This window comes from Peromyscus eremicus, chromosome 15, assembly GCF_949786415.1.
Source record: "Peromyscus eremicus chromosome 15, PerEre_H2_v1, whole genome shotgun sequence".
NCBI classification, from domain to species: Eukaryota; Metazoa; Chordata; class Mammalia; order Rodentia; family Cricetidae; genus Peromyscus; species Peromyscus eremicus.
This window is the reverse complement of record NC_081431.1, coordinates 16,117,243-16,135,867: the sequence shown is the minus strand read 5'-3', so window position 1 is coordinate 16,135,867 and position 18,625 is coordinate 16,117,243. Positions and strand designations below refer to the sequence as shown.

Below are 18,625 nucleotides of genomic sequence, written 5' to 3'. Positions count from 1 at the left end.
AGGCAGTGAAAGTGAAATTTTAGTGTTATAGCTCAATTGGACAAGCATATATTTAGCACCTTTTATGTGCCCTGGGCTGTGTTGTGGTGAGGATTGCAAAAGACATGTTTCTGTTGCCATAAAAGCTTCAGTTCCAGTTGGGCAATAATAGCATCACATGCATGAAATAACTTGAAAGAAACCCTACAGCAAGAAAGAAGCAAAGTAAGATAGTTCATCCTGGATCCTACAACATACTGCTTATTCCATTTAAAAATAGGTCTCTGGAGATGCTTCCATGTAGACTATGTATTAGCCATGCCTCACGTTATGGCTAGGCTTTACTAGGGTTTGTATTGTCAGTTTCCCTTCCTGCTTCCCCTAACTTCCCCATACTCTTCAACGTATGGCTCACAGTCTACCTTGGTCATGGAGTCTTGGCATTCAGAGATAGAATTACAGGCTGCGGAGCTCTCTGTTATGTTGAAGTCCCGGTTCTGAGAACAACGTGGTCATGAATGAGTAGCCTAACCTGTTACTGCTTCAGTTTCCTTAGCTAGGGCATGGCCTTGTTCATAACAGTTACCTAGTAGGATTGCTGTGAAAGTAAATGATTTGTGATGAGCATGGTACTGAGTAAGCATCATAAAATTTTTGGTGTTTTTCTCCCACTCTGATGTTATGGTTACCCTTCACTGTAGAGTTAAATAATCACTTGTTTTCATAGACTCATTCATTCAAACCTAAGTTATTGGGTGTTTTATGGTGTGCTGTTAGTAATACATCCATTTCAGCATGGATTTAGGATCTTGATTTCGTAAGAAAATGTACATTTATCCTGTGGCTTTGAGATCCCTGCTCAACTTCTACTCTTTCTTCCTTCCCTTCCTGTCAAAGATTTCTTTATTCTCCGTGGTCAGTTCTTGATTCTGCCTGTGTGTTCTTCACTAGCTTGTCTCAAAGAGGAATCCTATTTTAAATTTAAATAGCAATGTATAATGTATCTTGAAAATGCCAAACATCTTGCTATCACTAGAAAAGTAACAATTTCACAAATGATCAATCAGATATTTTAATACTGTAATGCAGTATAAAACATAACTGAGACTTCCATCTAACATTTCTGCTTGTTTAAAAAAAAAAATCTGCTGGGGAGTCTGGGAAGATGGCTCAGTGGTAAAAAACTTGTCACACAAGTGCACAGACCTGAGTTGTGATCCCAAGAACCCACATGAGGCCAGACATGGTAGCGCACATCTGCAATCCTAGGACTCCTACCGTGAAATGGGAGGAAACAGGAAGAAATCCTGAAAGCTCATGGGCCAAGTAGTCTGTCAATTGCAGTAGAGAACAAGAGGCCCTGTCTTAAGATGGAAGGTAAAGACTGACACCCAAGGTTGTCCTCTGACCACCCATACACATACCATGGTATCATGCATGTGTACACTCACATACACACTCACACTCCCCCCAGCCCCCAATAAAGTGATTGGTCTCAGGGTTTCTCACTGGAAGAGAAAGTGTGTTCATACTGCAACCATTCCATGTTTCTGTGATAGATGGAGCACGAGAACTCTGAAGGAGTGGCAGTTTACAGGGATTAATGCTCACGTCTGGGTTCAATCCCAGGTCTGAGGCTTACTTGCTTGCTTGCTAGATAAGCCTGAGCTGCTTTTTTTTTTTTTTTTTTTTTGTCTGTTTCCTTATCCATAAGATGGGAAAGATAATAGAGTTTCTATGCAAATGGAATAAAACATGCACAGAATGTTAGCATATACCAAGCACTCATTAAATGTTCAACAAATGTTACATGTTTCAACAGCTATTTTAGAGAACAGAATGGAGGTATTTATCCAATGGGCTTGAGTTTTAACTGCCCTGTGGGAACTAAAAAGGAGTCCTTGTATCTGAAGCAGAGAACCCAAATAGAGCATTGGAACCGGATATGTCACACAGCACTGGGGCTCTTAAACATCACTCTTCTTGAAAGTGGTGGGATGGGGTGCAATGTAGGAACATAGCCTGTGTTGAGCATCCTCTTGAAGACAGTCTTCCCTTAGCCTTTAGAACTGTGGCTCCATGCTGAGCAGTATAAAAAAGCAGTCTTGGCTAGTAACACAAGCACTCGTGAAGGAGTGATCCTTACTCAGCCTGTGCAAGGTCCCCACAGATGAAGTATGTGCTATCGAGGGGCTCACACTATGAAAATACAGAGCAAGAGCTGGCAAAGGCAACGTAAAAGTGAGCATACGGGGAAATAGCATTCAGGGTGGTGGGAGAGAGCTCAGTAGTGAAGAGCATTTCATGTTCTTCCAGAGGACTTGGGTTCAATTCCCAGCACCCACATGGTGGCTCACAACTGTCTGCAACTCCAGTTTTTGGGTATTTGATGCCTTCTTCTGGCTTCCTTGGGCAAGATGAACACCCATGGTGCACAGAAACACATGGCAGCAAAATACCTATACACATAATCTTTCTTAATAAAGATGTGAGCACAGACTATAAGGAGAGATTACAGAAGACATGTCAAGTGATGGAGATCTTAGGATAAGAGAATCTAAGGGGATGACAAAGGAAAGAATGAGGATGGGCAGGGACTCACAGAGATCCTTGATGTTCTAGGATTGATAGAATGTCAGTGCCTGAGAGCACATGGAGTCCTAAGCTGAGTAAACACAAGTGAATGGCTGCATGGAATGCACAGCAGGAACTGTCTCTGGTCAGGCATTGGACCGTTCCAGTAAAGCAGAATTTTATGAATGCCCTGACAGCCAGGACTGCGTACAATGGTGTGATTAATGTTTTGTCTTTATGGGCTGCCTTATCCATTGCCCATGTGTTACCTGATTCCATTCTTACAACAAAGAAACAGAGACTCAGAGAGCTGAGCTAATGTGACTTCAGATTTCAGAGCCGGCAGGCCAGGGAGCCTGGCTGTGACTGAAGGGAATGATTCCAAAAGCAGAGCTTTGCCTCCTCTACTGACCCATCCTCTCTCGAGTCCTGCTTTCTTGTTTTGAGATGTCACTTCTGGTGTCTGTGAACTATGGAGTGAGTGTGTCTGTCTCCCCTCCCCTTGTTTTTGAGCTACTAGACCCTCCCTCTGTAGCTAGCCCTGACTGGCCTGGAACTTGCTATGTAGACTAGGTGCCTGGCATCCTGCCTCTGCCTCCCAAGTGCTGGGATTAAAGATGTCCACCACCATGTCTGGCTTCTGACTTACGTTTTTATTTATTTATTTATTTGGGGGGGGTGTTGAGACAGGGTTTCCCTGTGTAGCTGGCTGCCCTTGAACTCACTTTGTAGACGACGCTGGCATCAAACTCAAAGATTTACCTGCCTTTGCCTCCTGAGTGCTGGGATTAAAGATGTGTGTCACTATGTGTAGCTAGGACTTAACATTCTTGAGAATATTATAAACTGTACCAAATTTCTAAACTTAAGTGAGATATAACATTACCAATTCCCTGTTTTTATTGATGCTTCCCTTTAATATTTAAAAATAACCTATTGCTATTTTTGAGGTCTATATGAAGATTTCATTCTTTTTTTTTTTTTTTTTTTTTTCCGAGACAGGGTTTCTCTGTATAGCTTTGCGCCTTTCCTGGAACTCACTTGGTAGCCCAGGCCGGCCTCGAACTCACAGAGATCCGCCTGACTCTGCCTCCCAAGTGCTGGGATTAAAGGCGTGCGCCACCACCGCCCGGCCATTCTTTTTTTAATAGTATATTTGCATGTATAATCATTATGATGAATCATAGGTTTCTGATTATGATTTTTTTAGTGATTACCATGTACTATGATATTTATCAAAGACAACTGCCACAATATAACCTCCCTTTTAAAAGTTATACCTCAGTACAATATATAACAAGAATAGTCTATAAATTAAGAAACCATGACAATAAGTCATGAACATCTATTTTCAATTGTAAATCATTCTTTGCATAGATTTACCACTGGTAAAGCAAATTAAACCAAATAATTTGGTTCACTGCTACTAATACAAAATTTCTATTTCAGAATAATTCAAAAATGTGTAATTTTTTTTTGAAATTATATCATGCCCCCCCCTTCCCTTTGCTTCTGCCAGCTCCTCTCATGTACCCACACTCCTTGTTCTTTCTCAAACTCATGGCCTCTTTCTCTTTAGTTGTTGTGTGCATGCACACACACACACACACACACACACACACACACACACACACATCAATACAACCTGCTTGGTCCATATACTATTACCTGTCTGTATACGTTATGATCTCAGAGCCCACCACTTGGTATAGGTTAACCAATCGTGAGCGTCTTCAGACCGTTTCTCCTGCTCTCAGCGTTCCCAGGTTGCCGTAGCTCCTTGTCTAGTGTTGAAGTCCTGTGAGCTTTTCCCCTTCCATGTCAGCATGTCCATTGGTATGGTTCAGGTCTTGTTCAGTCAGGGGTGCTGAAGAGACTTCATGGGTGCAGCCTCTCTCAGGTTTCTAGGAGACAGTCTTAGAGCAGACATACGTCCTTCTGGATCTCCCCGTCTTCCCACCCCCCTTCTGCGATGTTCTCCAAGCCTTCGATGCAGAAGTGTCTAGTACATGCGTCCATTGGGACCAGGACTCCATAACCTTTTGTCCTGGCATTCTAACTGGCTTTGGCTCTCTGTAATAGTCTGTTGCAAAGAGAAAATGTCTTTGATGGGGGTGAGAGCTACATTTATCCATGGGTATAAGGATAAATGTTTAGAGAGATAAATATTTAGTAGTTAGGGATTATGCTGGTTTAATAACATGGTGGTTGTAGGTTCTCTTCCAAGATCCAGGACTTCACTGGCCCCAGGTACTGGCTAGGTTTCCAGTACTAAACATGGTTTCCCTCTTGTGGAGCAGGCCTTAAGACTGACTAAATAGCTGTTGGTTACCAACAAGGTATGCATGCCACTAGTGACCCTTAGGGTTGTCATGCCATGCTGGGCATCGTTGTGGTTCATAGGCACCACAGCTGGGTAGGACTGTTGGCTGTTTCTTTCCCTTGGAAGCTTGCATGGGGCCTTCTGGTACCATGCAAATTAGTCCTCAGGGAGGAGGCTTTCAGGTTAGATTCAGCGCAGGTCCTCTGGGGTAGGTTTCATTCTTGGCATATGTGTTGGTTACTTTCCTTGCTGCCGTGATAAAATACCTAAAAGAAGTAACTTAGTAAAAATTATGTGCTATTACCATCTGTGTGTATATGATGCATATATGTGAAAGTGGGACCATCCCTTTCTGCTGCTGTGATAAAATACACTGACAAAAGCAACTAAGAGGACAGAGAGTTTATTTGGCTTCTAATTCCAGGTTACAGTCCATCACTGAAGGGAAGTCAAGATGGGAACTGAAGCCGATAGTCACAGTCACAGCCACAGTCAAGAGAGAGAGCCGGCATGGTGGCCCACGCCTTTAATCCCAGCACGTGGGAGGCAGAGGCAGGTCTCTGTGAGTTATAGGACAGCCTAGTCTACAGAGTGAGTTCCAGGACAGCCAGAGCTACACAGAGAAACCCTGTCTCAGGAGGAAAATAAAAAGTAGAGAATAATTGCAAACACGCTCAGTTCTCCTCTTATATGGTCCAGGGCCCCATTCATGAAGTGATGCCCCCCGCATTCAGAATGGGTCTTTCCACATCAATTACAGCAGTCAAGACAATCTCCGACAGACATGCCTACAGGTCCCCTGATTCAACAATCTTTCATTGAGACTGTCTTCATTGTATCAAAATGACAACTCAAACTAACCATTACAACTGCTGACCCAATGTCTGTGAGGCCCTAGGCTCCACCCCCAGCTATGGAAAAAAGAAAAGAAAGAAAGAAAGGAAGAAAGAAAGGAAGAAAGAGGTGAGGTATTCAGAAAGTTCCATAGTATCTTAATATACATTTTATATGAATGAAACTTTAGGAATTGGGTTTGTGCTGAGAATGGGGAGCACACCTGAGATCCCTGCACCTTCGGGGGACTGTCTCAGTGGTTAAGAACACTCCTGCTCTTCAGAGGATATGAGTTTGGCTCCCAGTGCCCACAGAGGGTGACTCATAACCACCTATAATTCCTGCTCCAGGAGCTATGACACCCTTTTCTGATCTCCTCGGGTACCTGCACACGTGTAGCACACTTTCTCATAGAAGCACGTATAAATAAAACCAATATCAATGAATTCATTCTGGCGATGCAGGCCTGCATCAGTTTATAGTTCTCGCAGCTTCCTGCTTCCCCTCAGCATCCTTACTCCACAGTGCAGCCAGCGGTTAGCGCCATGCACTCCGTCTGCTCACCCTTGTAGTCTGCTGGCTGGTTCCTCTCTTGCCACTTCTTCTCCTCAGGGCATTGGTACCAGTACTGTGAGAGGAACACTCTCTTCAGTCGCAGGTGATACAAGTTCATACCTTGTCTCCTGTCTCTGCCATGCTAGCGTTCTCCGGCCAGAGCTGGGGAGGGACAAGAAGGAAGGGTCAGGATCCTCGTGGCCATATTAGAGAGGCAGGTGCAGGTACATCTGGCTGGTGCTGTTTCTTGCCAGGTGGTGTGGTGAGCAGATGGCATTTCATCTGTTCCTTAGGCAGAGGGCACGGAGGTCCAGAAGTGGATGTCACACTGGGAGGCTGACTCCTCATGAATTTCCATCCCTTCATTAACAATTGATGTCTCCCCTGTGATGTCGTGAATAGTCTGTGGCTCCTGGAGCTTACATTCATCCTCGGCTGCTCTTTGGCATTATGCTCTGTTTGGGTCTTCCCTCTGAAGTCTTTCTTGCTGTTGGCTTCTATACATACTTTCCCTCCCTGCCTGAGGCCCAGGCTGGCTTTGAATTCTTCCTGAATGTGTCACTCCTGGCTCCTGTTTCTTTTACTTTGTGTGACAAAATCAGATATTCAGGTAAAGGCATGTGCCACTAAGTCTGGCCATCTGAGTCCCTCCTAGGGACTCACATGGTGAAAGGAGAAAACTGAACTGACAACTCACAAGTTGTCCTCTGACCTCCACAAGCTGCTGACTGCCCCCCCCACTAAATGTAATAAAAATAAATAAAATTTAAAAAGATTTAAAAATCCAATAATCTTAAAATATTTGCATGTTACCACTGTCTCTCACAAGTAGCCTCCTCTGGCACCTAGGGAACTTGCCTGCTCTTAATCACATTGCTCTTTGTAGCAAAGAGTTGTAGGGAGAAGGAAGGTTACGGTCCAGCTTATAGATACAGCTTATAATTTATTTCGTATTGAAGTAGAAACCTCATTCAGTTTTAGAGTGCAGTGTGAACTGTTCAGGGTTGACATGCTTCATCCCTCATTAAGTAAATACATCTCGTTCATAAGAGAAATTACAGTTGAGTGCATTATCATCTGGGAACTCAGTCAAAGCACTCAGCTTCCGGGGTCAGAGTTCAGCTGCCATGTGGAGACTTTCTTTGTTTTGTTTGTGTCCTCATAGTAAGTCTTTACAGCTGGCCAGATGTGAGCTTTTGGTTACAAAGAGCACGAAGTGTAACCCCTGGATCACGTTCACAGTTCAAAGCAGGCAGCCTCCTGGATTTGGGGCTGGACCGACATGTTCCCATTCCAAGGCCAACAGTGTGTCATTGTTTTTCAAGATAAGGCAGACAATAGGATGCCAGAAGGAAATGTGCAAACTTGCCTGTGAGTTTTTTTAAAGTAGATAACCCAGATTGTAACTCTGAGAACGAGTGTCGGCTAGAAAGTGACACTTGTTCCAGACTGGAGTCAGAGAAACGGCAGGGATGTTGTGAACTAAATTAGAACAAAGTGCTCAAGTTAGGGATCAAAGACCTGAAGGAGTGAGATAACATCCGAGCTCGGTAGAGCCGTGTTTCTGAAGTCTCTAAGTCACCTGATCTTTCATAGGTTCAGTGTTGTCTCTGTTTGGAAAACTCCAAATGCCTAAGAAGATGAAGTTTGGAACTGTTATCAACAATGAAGGAAAATGAAGACATGACTTTTCCTAGGTGTGGTTGAGAAGATTTTATTTATTTATTTATTTATGTATTTAATTTTATTTATTTATTTATTTATTTATTTATTTATTTATTTATTTATTTATTTATTTATTTATTTTCGAAACAGGGTTTCCCTTGTGTAGCTTTGCGCCTTTCCTGGATCTCGCTCTGTAGACCAGGCTGGCCTCGAACTCACAAAGATCCGCCTGCCTCTGCCTCCGTCTGCCTCCTGAGTGCTGGGATTAAAGACGTGTGCCACCACCGCCCCGGCGAGGAGAAGATTTATTGTGGATATGAGGGAGAATTTAGCCAGAGGCATCTGGAAGGGTTCAGACTGAACCTGGCCAGCAGGCAGAACAGGGCCATGAGAGAGGAGGGGCAGGGGAGAGCTCGAGAGAAAGAGGAGAGAGGGGAGAGAAGGTCCAGAGGATCAAGAGAGTGCATGGGAAAGAAGAGGGCCAGCTAGGAACCAAGAGAAGAACCCAGAGAGCAAGTAGCCAAAATGGCTGAGCTTTATAGGAATGAGAAGCGGGGGTGGGGTGGGGGAGGCCAGCCTGTGAGGGAGGGAGAGGTTTAGTGTAGGGGATGGGATTGTGAGGAGAGCTGGGAGGGGCCACAGGTACTGAGTGAGACTTGTCCTGGGTTTCTCTGGGATCTGACAAACAAAAAGTGGCATGTTAGAATACAAGTGTCTCTAAACAGTACCAAGTCCTAGAAGACTGGTGGTGACATTTGTGAGACCCCTACAGAGTAAAAAGAAATATAGTCATCTTTTGGGGGAAGGATGTCGGAGAGCAAACGAACCCAAGGCCCTAGGCAGATAAGCATGTGCTTTAACAGTGAACCGTGTCCACCCCACCCTCCTGAGTCAGGATTTTAGAAAGGTCATTCAGTTGTCCACATAAAGAAGCAGGAAAAAGCTGGGTGGTGGAGGCACACGCCTTTAATCCCAGCACTGGGGGGGGGGGGGGGGGGGGGGCGGGGGGGGCAGAGCCAGGCGGATTTCTGTGAGTTCGAGGTCAGAATGAGATCCAGGACAGGCACCAAAGCTACACAGAATACAGTACAAATGAAAGTTGCTGTCAAGATAGACTGAAGACAACTTTTTCTATTAACCTCGAACATTCTTGCATTCCTGTTAATAGTGTCTCCTGTAGAAGGTTAGGGTGTAGATCTCTGTTCAGCTACTACTTTGTAATTCAATTGGACTGTGATTTGACTTAATTGATTTGAAGACAGTGTATATACCACCGAGTAAAATGTACACTGGAATCATGGTAGAATTTATCTCTAGACAGTGTGTGTATATGGAGCAGAATGAACACTATGGATTTATGGTAGATTCATCTCTAGACAGTGTGTGTATATGGAGCAGAATGGACATTATGGATTTATGGTGGTATTCATCTCTAGACAATGTGTGTATGTGTGGAGCAGAATGGACACTGTGGATTTAAGGTAGTATTCATCTAAGAAGACTGTGGCAATAGCCCCTACTTTTCCAGTTTCCCACGTTGGCTGCTTTATACTTTCCAGTAATTCCCAAGGCCCTCTCCCAACAGACCACCCCATTTCTTCAGTATATGCACCTTCCGTGAGTCTGTTTCTGTTTTTTATTTTCCTCCTGTTTTTGTTTTTGATACACAACTTTTATGATATGCCCAGAATGATTTGGCTTTTGGATATGAGGAAGTAACAAAAAGGAAGACAGCATAATTCTGAGGTTGACATTCTCAAAATAAATAAACAAGTAGTAGAAATTAGTTTTAAAGACATATAGCATCTATTTCTGTCAGTAAGTATTTACATTGTCATGTTACACTAATTATAATTGTCTATGCCAGGAATTGCCTGTAGCATAACTTGTATGCTACCGAATGAATTGACATGGAATGAGTCACCATGAACCATGACTGTGACATTGTCAAGGCAGTGTCACAGAGCAGTGTGGGCCAATAGAACTACAGCACAAGCAATATATGTAATATTGTTCCTAGAAACTACGATGTGAAAAGCCCCTCCCCTTTTTGGTATGTGTTGGTGCAAAACACCGAGTCTTGTAGCCCAGGTTAGTCTCAGACTCATAGCAGTCCTTGTGCCTCAGCCTCTAAGTGCTGGGTTTACAGCTGTACACCACAGTGGTGGTTTGAAAGAAAATGGCCCCCAAGGGGAGTGGCACTATTAGGAGGTGTGGCCTAGTTGAAGGAAGTGTGTCACTGTGGGCGGGCTTTGAGATCTCTCTTGCTCGAACTTCCCTCAGTGCGACAGTGAGTTGACTTGCTGTTGCCTGCAGGATATAGGACCCTGCACCACATCTGCCTGCATGCTGCCATGCTCCCCGCTATGATGATAATGGACTGAACCTCTGAAACTGTAAGCCAGCCACCTCAATTAAATATTTTCTTTATAAGAGTTGCCATGGTCATGGTGTCTCCTCACAGCAATAGAAACCCAAACTAAGACACCCACCAAGCTCAACTACTAAGCCTTTTGTAAAAGTTCTGTGTATTTAGTGTGTGGGTGCATGCTTGCGAGCTGGGCAGCAAGTGCCCTGGCCCACTGGGCCTCCTCACTGTGTTATCTCCTTGGCTCACTGTCTCGAACTTTTGACCTGCCTGTAAATTGACATATTCAAACTTAGAAGTCAACCTTTGTTCTTTTTTCACTTTTTCCAGACAGGGTTTCTCTGTGTAGCCCTGGCTGTCCTGAAACTCGCTCTGTAGACCAGGCCATCCTGGAACTCACAGAGATCCGCCTACCTCTACCTCCCAAGTGCTGGGATTCAAGTCGTGCACCACCACTGCTGGGCCAACTTTTATTCTTTTTTGGTTTTTCGAGAGTTTCTCTGTGTAGCTTTGGAGCCTGTCCTGGATCTCACTTTATAGACTAGGCTGGACTGGAACTCACAGAGATCCACCTGGCTCTGCCTCCCGAGTGCTGGGATTAAAGGCATGTGCCACCACCGCTTCAACCTTTATTCTTATGATAAAACTTGGTGTATAAAAGTTAAGAGTATTTCAGTCTGATTTGAAGGAATTAAAGAAATATGGCATTTGCGATCTCCTTAAGTGTTTCTATAAGGGAGTCACCAGTATCTACCTATTCCTATACATTGTTTCTCACTTTCATAACACCTTGTGTTTAATATCACCACATCTATTAAAATGAATTAAAATTTTATATGTGATTAAGTTTGTGCTTTTAACAAAGATTTCCTTCTTGGACTGTTAATTTAGAATGTTTGTTTGTTTGATATTTCTTCCTTAAGGTTTTCTGGCTTTCATGCTTTGTATAGGCCTTCCTTGAATATATTTGCTTGAAATTCTTCAGCTGGAGAGTCAACGTGTCAGACGACTTACGCCTTGTACATATTTGGAATGCTATTTTGCCACAAGAGTCTGGAATCGGGCAGGCTTACTGTCGTGCTTTTAAAAGGCAAACTATGTTAGTGTCTGTGTTGTAGCCGTGATTCAGCGTTACTGCCGCTTTGGAGAGAATTGGTCTAGACATAGGGTCCCTAACAGAGTAGCCGTATTGTGTGGATAAAGTAAGTTTTAACACAGACTCACATGTGCTGATGGCCCCCACATCAGTCACAGTGCTAGCACGGGTTTTGAACCCACTGCTGTTTGCCTGGACCTCCTCAGTCCTTTCTCCACTGCTGGCAGAAAAAGAGAAATCTGACATTTTACTTTTAACCTCAAAGCTGGCAGAGTTTGCTAATGATTAGAATTCCACTAGCAGTTTATCCCGTTGTTCAAATTAAAGCATTCTAATTGCAGCGCAATAAGAATTCAGACAGATGCCAAGGACTGTGCATCAGGTCCCTTTACCTTTTAGAACAGGGTCAGGCTGCAGGTGGCCATCAGCATCTGACTTATTCCATGTGTCTGATAGTCATAGGAGCCAGACACTGACAAACCGGGCTTGGGAGTAGTAGACTGTGGACATTCAAAAAACTTACATGTAAAAACACATGCAGAAATAGTGCAGAGCGATATTCGGGGAGGATTCTGGTGCAGAGTGATACTCAGGGAGAACTCTGGGCAAACCAATACTGGGGGAGGATTCTGGTGCAAAGCAATACTTTGGGAGGACTCTGGGCAGACCAATACTTGGGGAGGATTCTGGTGCAGAGCAATACTTGGGGAGGACTCTGGGCAGACCGATTACTCGGGAAGGATTCTGGTGCAGAGCGATACTCAGGGAGGACTGGCAGGCAGAGTGCTGGAGAGGAGTGCATTGTATGGGAGTCTTTGAGGACAGAGAAATCAGACAGGCAAACTGGGGTAAGTGACTTTGGAGCCAGGCCTTGATGCGTTGTTAGGCGTCTCACAAAAATAAAATTAAAAAAATAAAATCTTAGAAAGATCAAGAGACACAGTGTTAGAAAACAGTTTGAAGGCTTTCCTTTTGAAAGTTAAGCTAATTGTGTGGTCACAAATGAGTAGGAGGCAAGTTGTTGTGAGGCCCAAAGAGGAACTCTGATGTTCCTGGGAGTAGACCTACCCCAAGACCACCCAGAAAGGCTCTCAACAGAAGGAAGAGGGCTCCTGGGAAACCATCTATTCAGTGACATAGCATTTTCCAGGGAGGAGAAAAGTACCTCAAGAGAAACCTGAACTTGGTCGTTGGAGGCATGTCTTAGGGTGGGTGACGGGGAGGGACACTGGAGTGAATTTTTTTTCAGTTCTCTTTCCACAGAACACTGGTTAAGAGTCTGGCTTTGCCCATGCTCAGTCCAAATACCATTTCTAAAGTGGCTGATGAGAGTCTTCGCTTCCAACTGTGTAAAGGACTAGAAGTAACCATCTGCTGGGTGATTGTGAGAATTGAGTCTGTTGTATGGATGCGCTTAACTTGGGGCCTGGTGTGGAGCAAAGCTTCAAATGAGTATAAATCCGCACTTCCCAAGGAGTCCTTTGCTCTTGAAACAGGGTCTCATGTAGCTGGGCTGTCCCTCAAGGGCTGAACCAACCTCTGTCTTGCTCATGTTGGGATTACCAGTGTGTACATCATGCCCAGCTCTCGGGAATCCTGTGTGTATGTGTTTGTGTGCTCGTGTGTGCATGTGGAGGCCAGACCTCAGAGCTGTGTACCTTTACATATATACATATATGTACACGCCGAAAGGGCTAGGTTAGCGGGCCAGTGAGCCTGAGTGATCTGCCTGCTTCTGCCTCTCAGCCTCTCAGCAGTGGGAATTACAAATGCGTGCAACCACATGGGGCTTTTTTGTTGTTGTTATTGTTTTGAAATAAGGTCTCACTATGTAGCCCAGGCTGGCCTTACACTCAGATATCTGCCAGCCTCTGCCTCCCAAGTGCTGGGATTAAAGGTGTATGCCACCACACCCAGCAGTATTCCTGGCTTTTAAAACGTGGGTTCTGGGGATCAAATCATGCCCTCATGATTGAATGGCGAGCATTTTCCCCACTGAGCTATCTCCCGGCCCTTACCAAGTAGTTCCAACCACTAATCTCTAAATATCTTCCTCATCTGAAACAGGACACTCAGAAGAAACATGTGAATACTACAGGGACTGAATGAGAATCCGCCATTGTAAATTGATACCTCAGTGTTCTATAATGAAGCTGGTTAGCATTGTTTATCATCCAGCACCTGGTCATTTCTAGAATGTTTGGGAAAGCTGTTTCTGAATATACGGTAAGGTTGACTGTCCCTTGAGTCAACCACCAGTGTGTAATGCATTGTGAGTCTGTTTGGGAAGGAACGTTTATTAAGCATTTGCTGTGTGGACCAAGTACTCTCTGAAGTGCCTTACCTGTCCTGTTACCCAAGCATCACAAATGACCTTTTGCCAGGTATAGTAAGTAGCATACCAGAAGGCTGAGCATTAGATCATGAATTCAAGGCCAGCCAGGGCTACACAGTAGATTTGGGGTTGGCCTGGGCAACTTGGCAATAGCATGTCTCAGATGAAAATTCAAGAAAGTTAGGAGCAGAGTGATGAGTGGATAAAAGTGCTTGCAGCCAAGCCTAATGACCTGAGTTCAATACCCAGAACCCACATGATAGGAGAGAGCCAACTCCTACAAGTTATTCTCTGACCTTCATATGTTATGTGTTGTGGCACACACAAGCCCATACAGAGAAACAGGCAGGCAGGTGTGCATGCATGTGTACACACAGAGACACTAAATGTTTAAAGTGAAAAGTCATTGGGAGCTTGTAGCTTAATAGTGGTACATTCACCTATGAAAGTCCTGGGTTTAATCCCTGGTATCACCAAAAACAGAAGAAAACTCAGCCGTTTGAGACTCTACAGTTCTACAGTCATACAGATGAGGAAAATGAGGTGCGTGGTTGCTAGGTAACTCACCTAATGTTTCCTATACCGCTTGTAAAATGGCAAGGACACAATTTGAACCTAGGTGTGCCTCTGTCCTCAGCCATTGTATTGAACCAGGAAGACAGAGTTTCAGGTCCAGCTCTGTTTCTGTTCTAGGATTATGGCCTTAGTATTTTATTCCTTCATTTCAAACACAATGTGAATACTTGTAGTGTAGCCTTGTTTTGAAGACCAGAGGTCGGACATGTGAAGTGGCTGCCACAGTAAGGGTGTGGGAACAAGACTCATCAGTGTTGGGCTCCCTCAGCTGCTCTGTTTCTTCTGTCTCAGGTTCCCTTAGTGTGTGGTTTCTGAGTCTCTACAGTTAGCAGATCAAAGCCTGTACTCAGACTGTAAACACGCTGCAGTCCCTGCTGATGGTCTAAATTAGAAAGCAGCTGGGGCTGTTTAAAGTAGAAATAGAAGTCCATGCCTCTAATCCCAACACTCAGGAGGCAGAGGCAGGAGGATCTCTGTGAGTTCTAGGTCAGCCTGGTCTACAGAGTGAGTTCCAGGACAGCCAGGGGTATGTAGAGAGACCCTGTCTCAAAAACAAACAAACAAACAAACAAAAAACCAGTAGAACTAGATCCAGTAGAGATATGCTGTGCATGTTTTAAGGAACGTGGTACCAGCCAAATTTAGACATTTTTATGTTTTCTAAGAATGCCCTTATGCATGAAATAAGGCATCTCAGTTGCAAAATATGTTGCAAATATGTAATACATTTATGTAGGATTAGTATTATAGACATTTGTTTACATATATGTGATTTATATGTTTATGTATATGATATATTTGTGTATATATATATATATTTTGAGGCAGAGTTTCATGTATCCAGTCTGGCTTCTGACTTGCTGCATAGCTGAGAATAGTAAATTCCTGAGTTGCCTCCTTCTGCCTCCCAAGTACCGGGTTAGCTGGTCTGGGCTACTGTGTCCAGTCTGTGTGGTGCTGGGGATCCAAGCCAGGGCTTCCTGCATTCTAGACAAACACTCTATCAACAGCTGCAGCCTCGGCCCTTGTTTGTGTTTTTATAAACAACATTTCTCTGTGTAGTCTTGTTGGTCCTGGAGCTGCTCTGTACACTAGGCTGGCCTCAAATTCAGATCCACCTGCCTCTGCCGCCCGAGTGCTGGGACTAAAGGTGTGCACCACCACTGCCTGGCTTTGCTTATGTATTTTAAAGAGAATTGTACTTTATTTGCATACTTTTTGTTATATTTTAGATTTTATTTTTATGATTTTTATCTTATGTGTATGTGATGCCTTCATGGCTGTGCCTGGTGCCTGCAGAGGCTAGGAGAGAACGCTGGGTCTCCTAGAACTGGAGATACAGGTATTTGTGAGCTGCTGTGTGGGTACCAGGAATTTTACCTGGGTCCTCTGCAAGAGCAGCCAGTGCTCTTAACCCCAGAAGTATCTCTCCAGCCCCTATTTATGTATTTTTTTTAAAGAATAAGAATTTCTACTTACCCATTTGAAGATTTTTTTTTTAAGTACTATCACCTAAGTAGGGGGAGATATTTTTTCAGAATTATTGGAATAGTTGATTCAGACCCAGAAATAATGCTAAGCAAGCATAAATAATCTGGCTGGCACACTTCTTCTTAAAATGTACCTTTGAATGATAAGATAAAAAATGGCTGATAACTAACTGGCTTGTGTGTTTTGAGGCCTGTTCTCTTGTTCAGGCTGACCCCAGATCCCTAGGTTCAAATCATTCTCCTGCCTCAACCACCCAAGTACTTGGGACCTACAGGCACTTTTTAGGTATTTAAAATGTTAAGCGTGTCCCTAAAGCTCCAGAGTTAATTATTACCACCCTCTCTTTTAAAAAGGGGATTGTTTAAAATGGTTTTGCTGGAAATGGTAAGGTTCACCTCGGCAATGCTCAGTGCTTGCTTTCAGAAAGTAAAAGGTGTTGTGAACAGCAGAGTAAATGTATGTGGTTTGACTCTTCCCCATGTGCCTTTCTAGAAAAAAAGTATATAATACGGCTTCCATTGTTCTCGTTTGTAAATGTTGCTGCTGTTTAGTCAAAGAAGAAGTATTTGTGCAGCTGGCTCTTACTGGCACATGTCCAGGATATCGTGAGTGATGCTTTTAGAGATAACCTGCGCAGCCAGGAATGTCTTCCCTCCAGTCAGCTGCCCCAGCGTGAGGCACATTCAGAAGCACCGAGAGCACTGGGAAGCGCAGGATGCAGGCAGGCAGCCTTCCCACTCTGGTTTAGTGGGACATCCTCTGTGTGACAGTGACTGGGAGAGCCTCTGCACTGGCATGCGGAGCGGGATGAGAGTTGGATGAGGTTGCAGGTGAAGAAGGAGGGAAGAATGGAGTTCATTCCTTTCCTAATATCAGTGAAATGAAAAGAAGTGGGAACCTGTAAACCACGCATGTCCCCGGAGGTTACAGGATGAAGTAGCCTTTATTCTTTTGTCTTTGTAGGCATGGAAGGACTTTGATGAAACTTTAAACAGTTCCACAGAAGATGCGCTAATGGATGACAGCAACCCTCCTACATACAGTCTTCAGATAGAACCACAAGATGGATGTCACCCGGGTGACGGCGTGGAAAGGAGAGTAACACCCTTGCCTTCTGTCTCAGATGAGAATGAAAATCAGCTTGACGGGGACGGGCCTGCGGGTCTGACGGGCGGTGACGGTGCAATGGGGAGAGCCACAGTGTCTGAACAGGACAGTCTCAACAATAATGAAAGCTGCCTGTCCGGCTGCGAGGTAGCCCCCGGTGACACGGCAGAACACATGCCATGTGACGGTCCCAAAGATGACCAGCCTTCCCTGGGCCAGGACAAAAAACTCCCTGGAAATAAAAGTCCAAGAGCCAAAAGAGGCACTCCTAAGAACGTACCTCCAGGTAAGGCCTTCAGATCTTACTATCCTTTGACAAAAATCGGCATTTCAACTTGCTTCTCTTCTTTCAGTCTTGTTCTGCAGCAGTATCCATAGGTCCCACTGTGTGGTTCTTTACAGCGTCACAGTCTATAGATGAATCATGACGTAGTTAGTCTACATCCCTTATAAAGCACACAGTTGTCTGCTGCCCTTAGGATTTCCTTCTCCATCACCGTGGCCTTGGTGTCTGACCTGTGATGGTCTGTGCTAGTACAGCTGTGGATAGGATCTTCCTGCCTCACTCTGTAGGTGAGCAGTATACATGAACTTACTTAAGTCAATGCATGTCTTGTAGCAGGGCTGAGTAAGGCATCTGGTTTTGATATCTGCATATCTTTGGTTACGGAGGAATTCAGATTTCTTTCCAGATTGTAGTTTGGCAGGTGAGATTGCGGCTGTGCAGCTCTGTGTCTGCCTCACCAGGCACTCATGGGGAAAAGCCCCCACTGGTGATTTTTGTGCCTGCTTTTGTTTGGTTGGTTGGTTGTGGTTGTTGTTTTGTTTCGTGAGAAACATGACAGTGCTGGCATGCTATGGGCCGGCAGTCCTTCCTGGAATGCACTTTATCCAGGCCGCGGTGTTTGCAAGAGGCCTGGTGAGTAAGCAGTGTCTCCTCCCTCCTGCTCTCCTGTGCTTTGGCCGATAAGAACTACAGTTATTCCATACCCTGGGTTTCGTTTGTAGTTTTAAAATTTAGAGTAAAATATGAAACTGTGGGGCTGAGGAGGTGGCTCAGTGGATGAAGTCCTTGCTGAACAAACACAAGAACCAGAATTCAGATTCTTTTTTTTTTTTCATTAATTTTCTTTTTTTTAATTTGTAAAAAATTTATTTATTTTTATTTTGTGTGCATTGGTGTTTTGCCTGTATGCATGTCTGTGTGAGGGTGTGGGACCCCCTGGAACTGGAGTTACAGACAGTTGTGAGCTGCCATGTGGGTGCTGGGAATTGAACCCAGGTCCTCTGGAAGAGCAGCAAGTGTTTTTAATCACTGACCATCTCCCCGGCCTGCAGAGTTCAGATTATTGGCACCCACATAATATTGGGCATGTCTGGAGGCCTGCATATACCCGAGTGTTATTAGGTAGAGAAAGGATTCTTGGGGCAAGCTGGTTACATAGACCAGCTAGCTGATTGGCAAGCTCTGGGTTAGGTAAGGAAGGTGATCATTCTGATGGTGCTGCCTTTAAGAACTCTCTTTCTTTTTATGGCTAAGTAATGCTCCATTGCATGGATAGATGTAGCACAGTTCTCAAATATTTATGTGTACACCAATGAGCATGTTGGTTATTATACTTTTTGTCTACTGTGATGTCTCTCTGAACATGTTTTTATTTCTCTCATTTGTCAGTGGGAGGTAGTTCTACATGATAGGTAGCATTGTGTCTAACTGGTGAA

At 44.2% G+C, this 18,625-nt stretch overlaps 1 protein-coding gene across 1 annotated transcript in view; it reads left to right on the top strand.

Moving 5' to 3' along the window:
* The window catches only part of Cnst (consortin, connexin sorting protein), an 83,449-nt gene that overhangs the window by 16,818 nt on the left and 48,006 nt on the right, over positions 1 to 18,625 (top strand). Inside the window, exon 2 of the mRNA XM_059280443.1 lies at positions 16,760 to 17,189. Coding sequence (XP_059136426.1) covers positions 16,811 to 17,189 — 379 coding nt within the window. The 5' untranslated portion in view covers positions 16,760 to 16,810. The remainder of the gene's footprint in view (positions 1 to 16,759; positions 17,190 to 18,625) is intronic.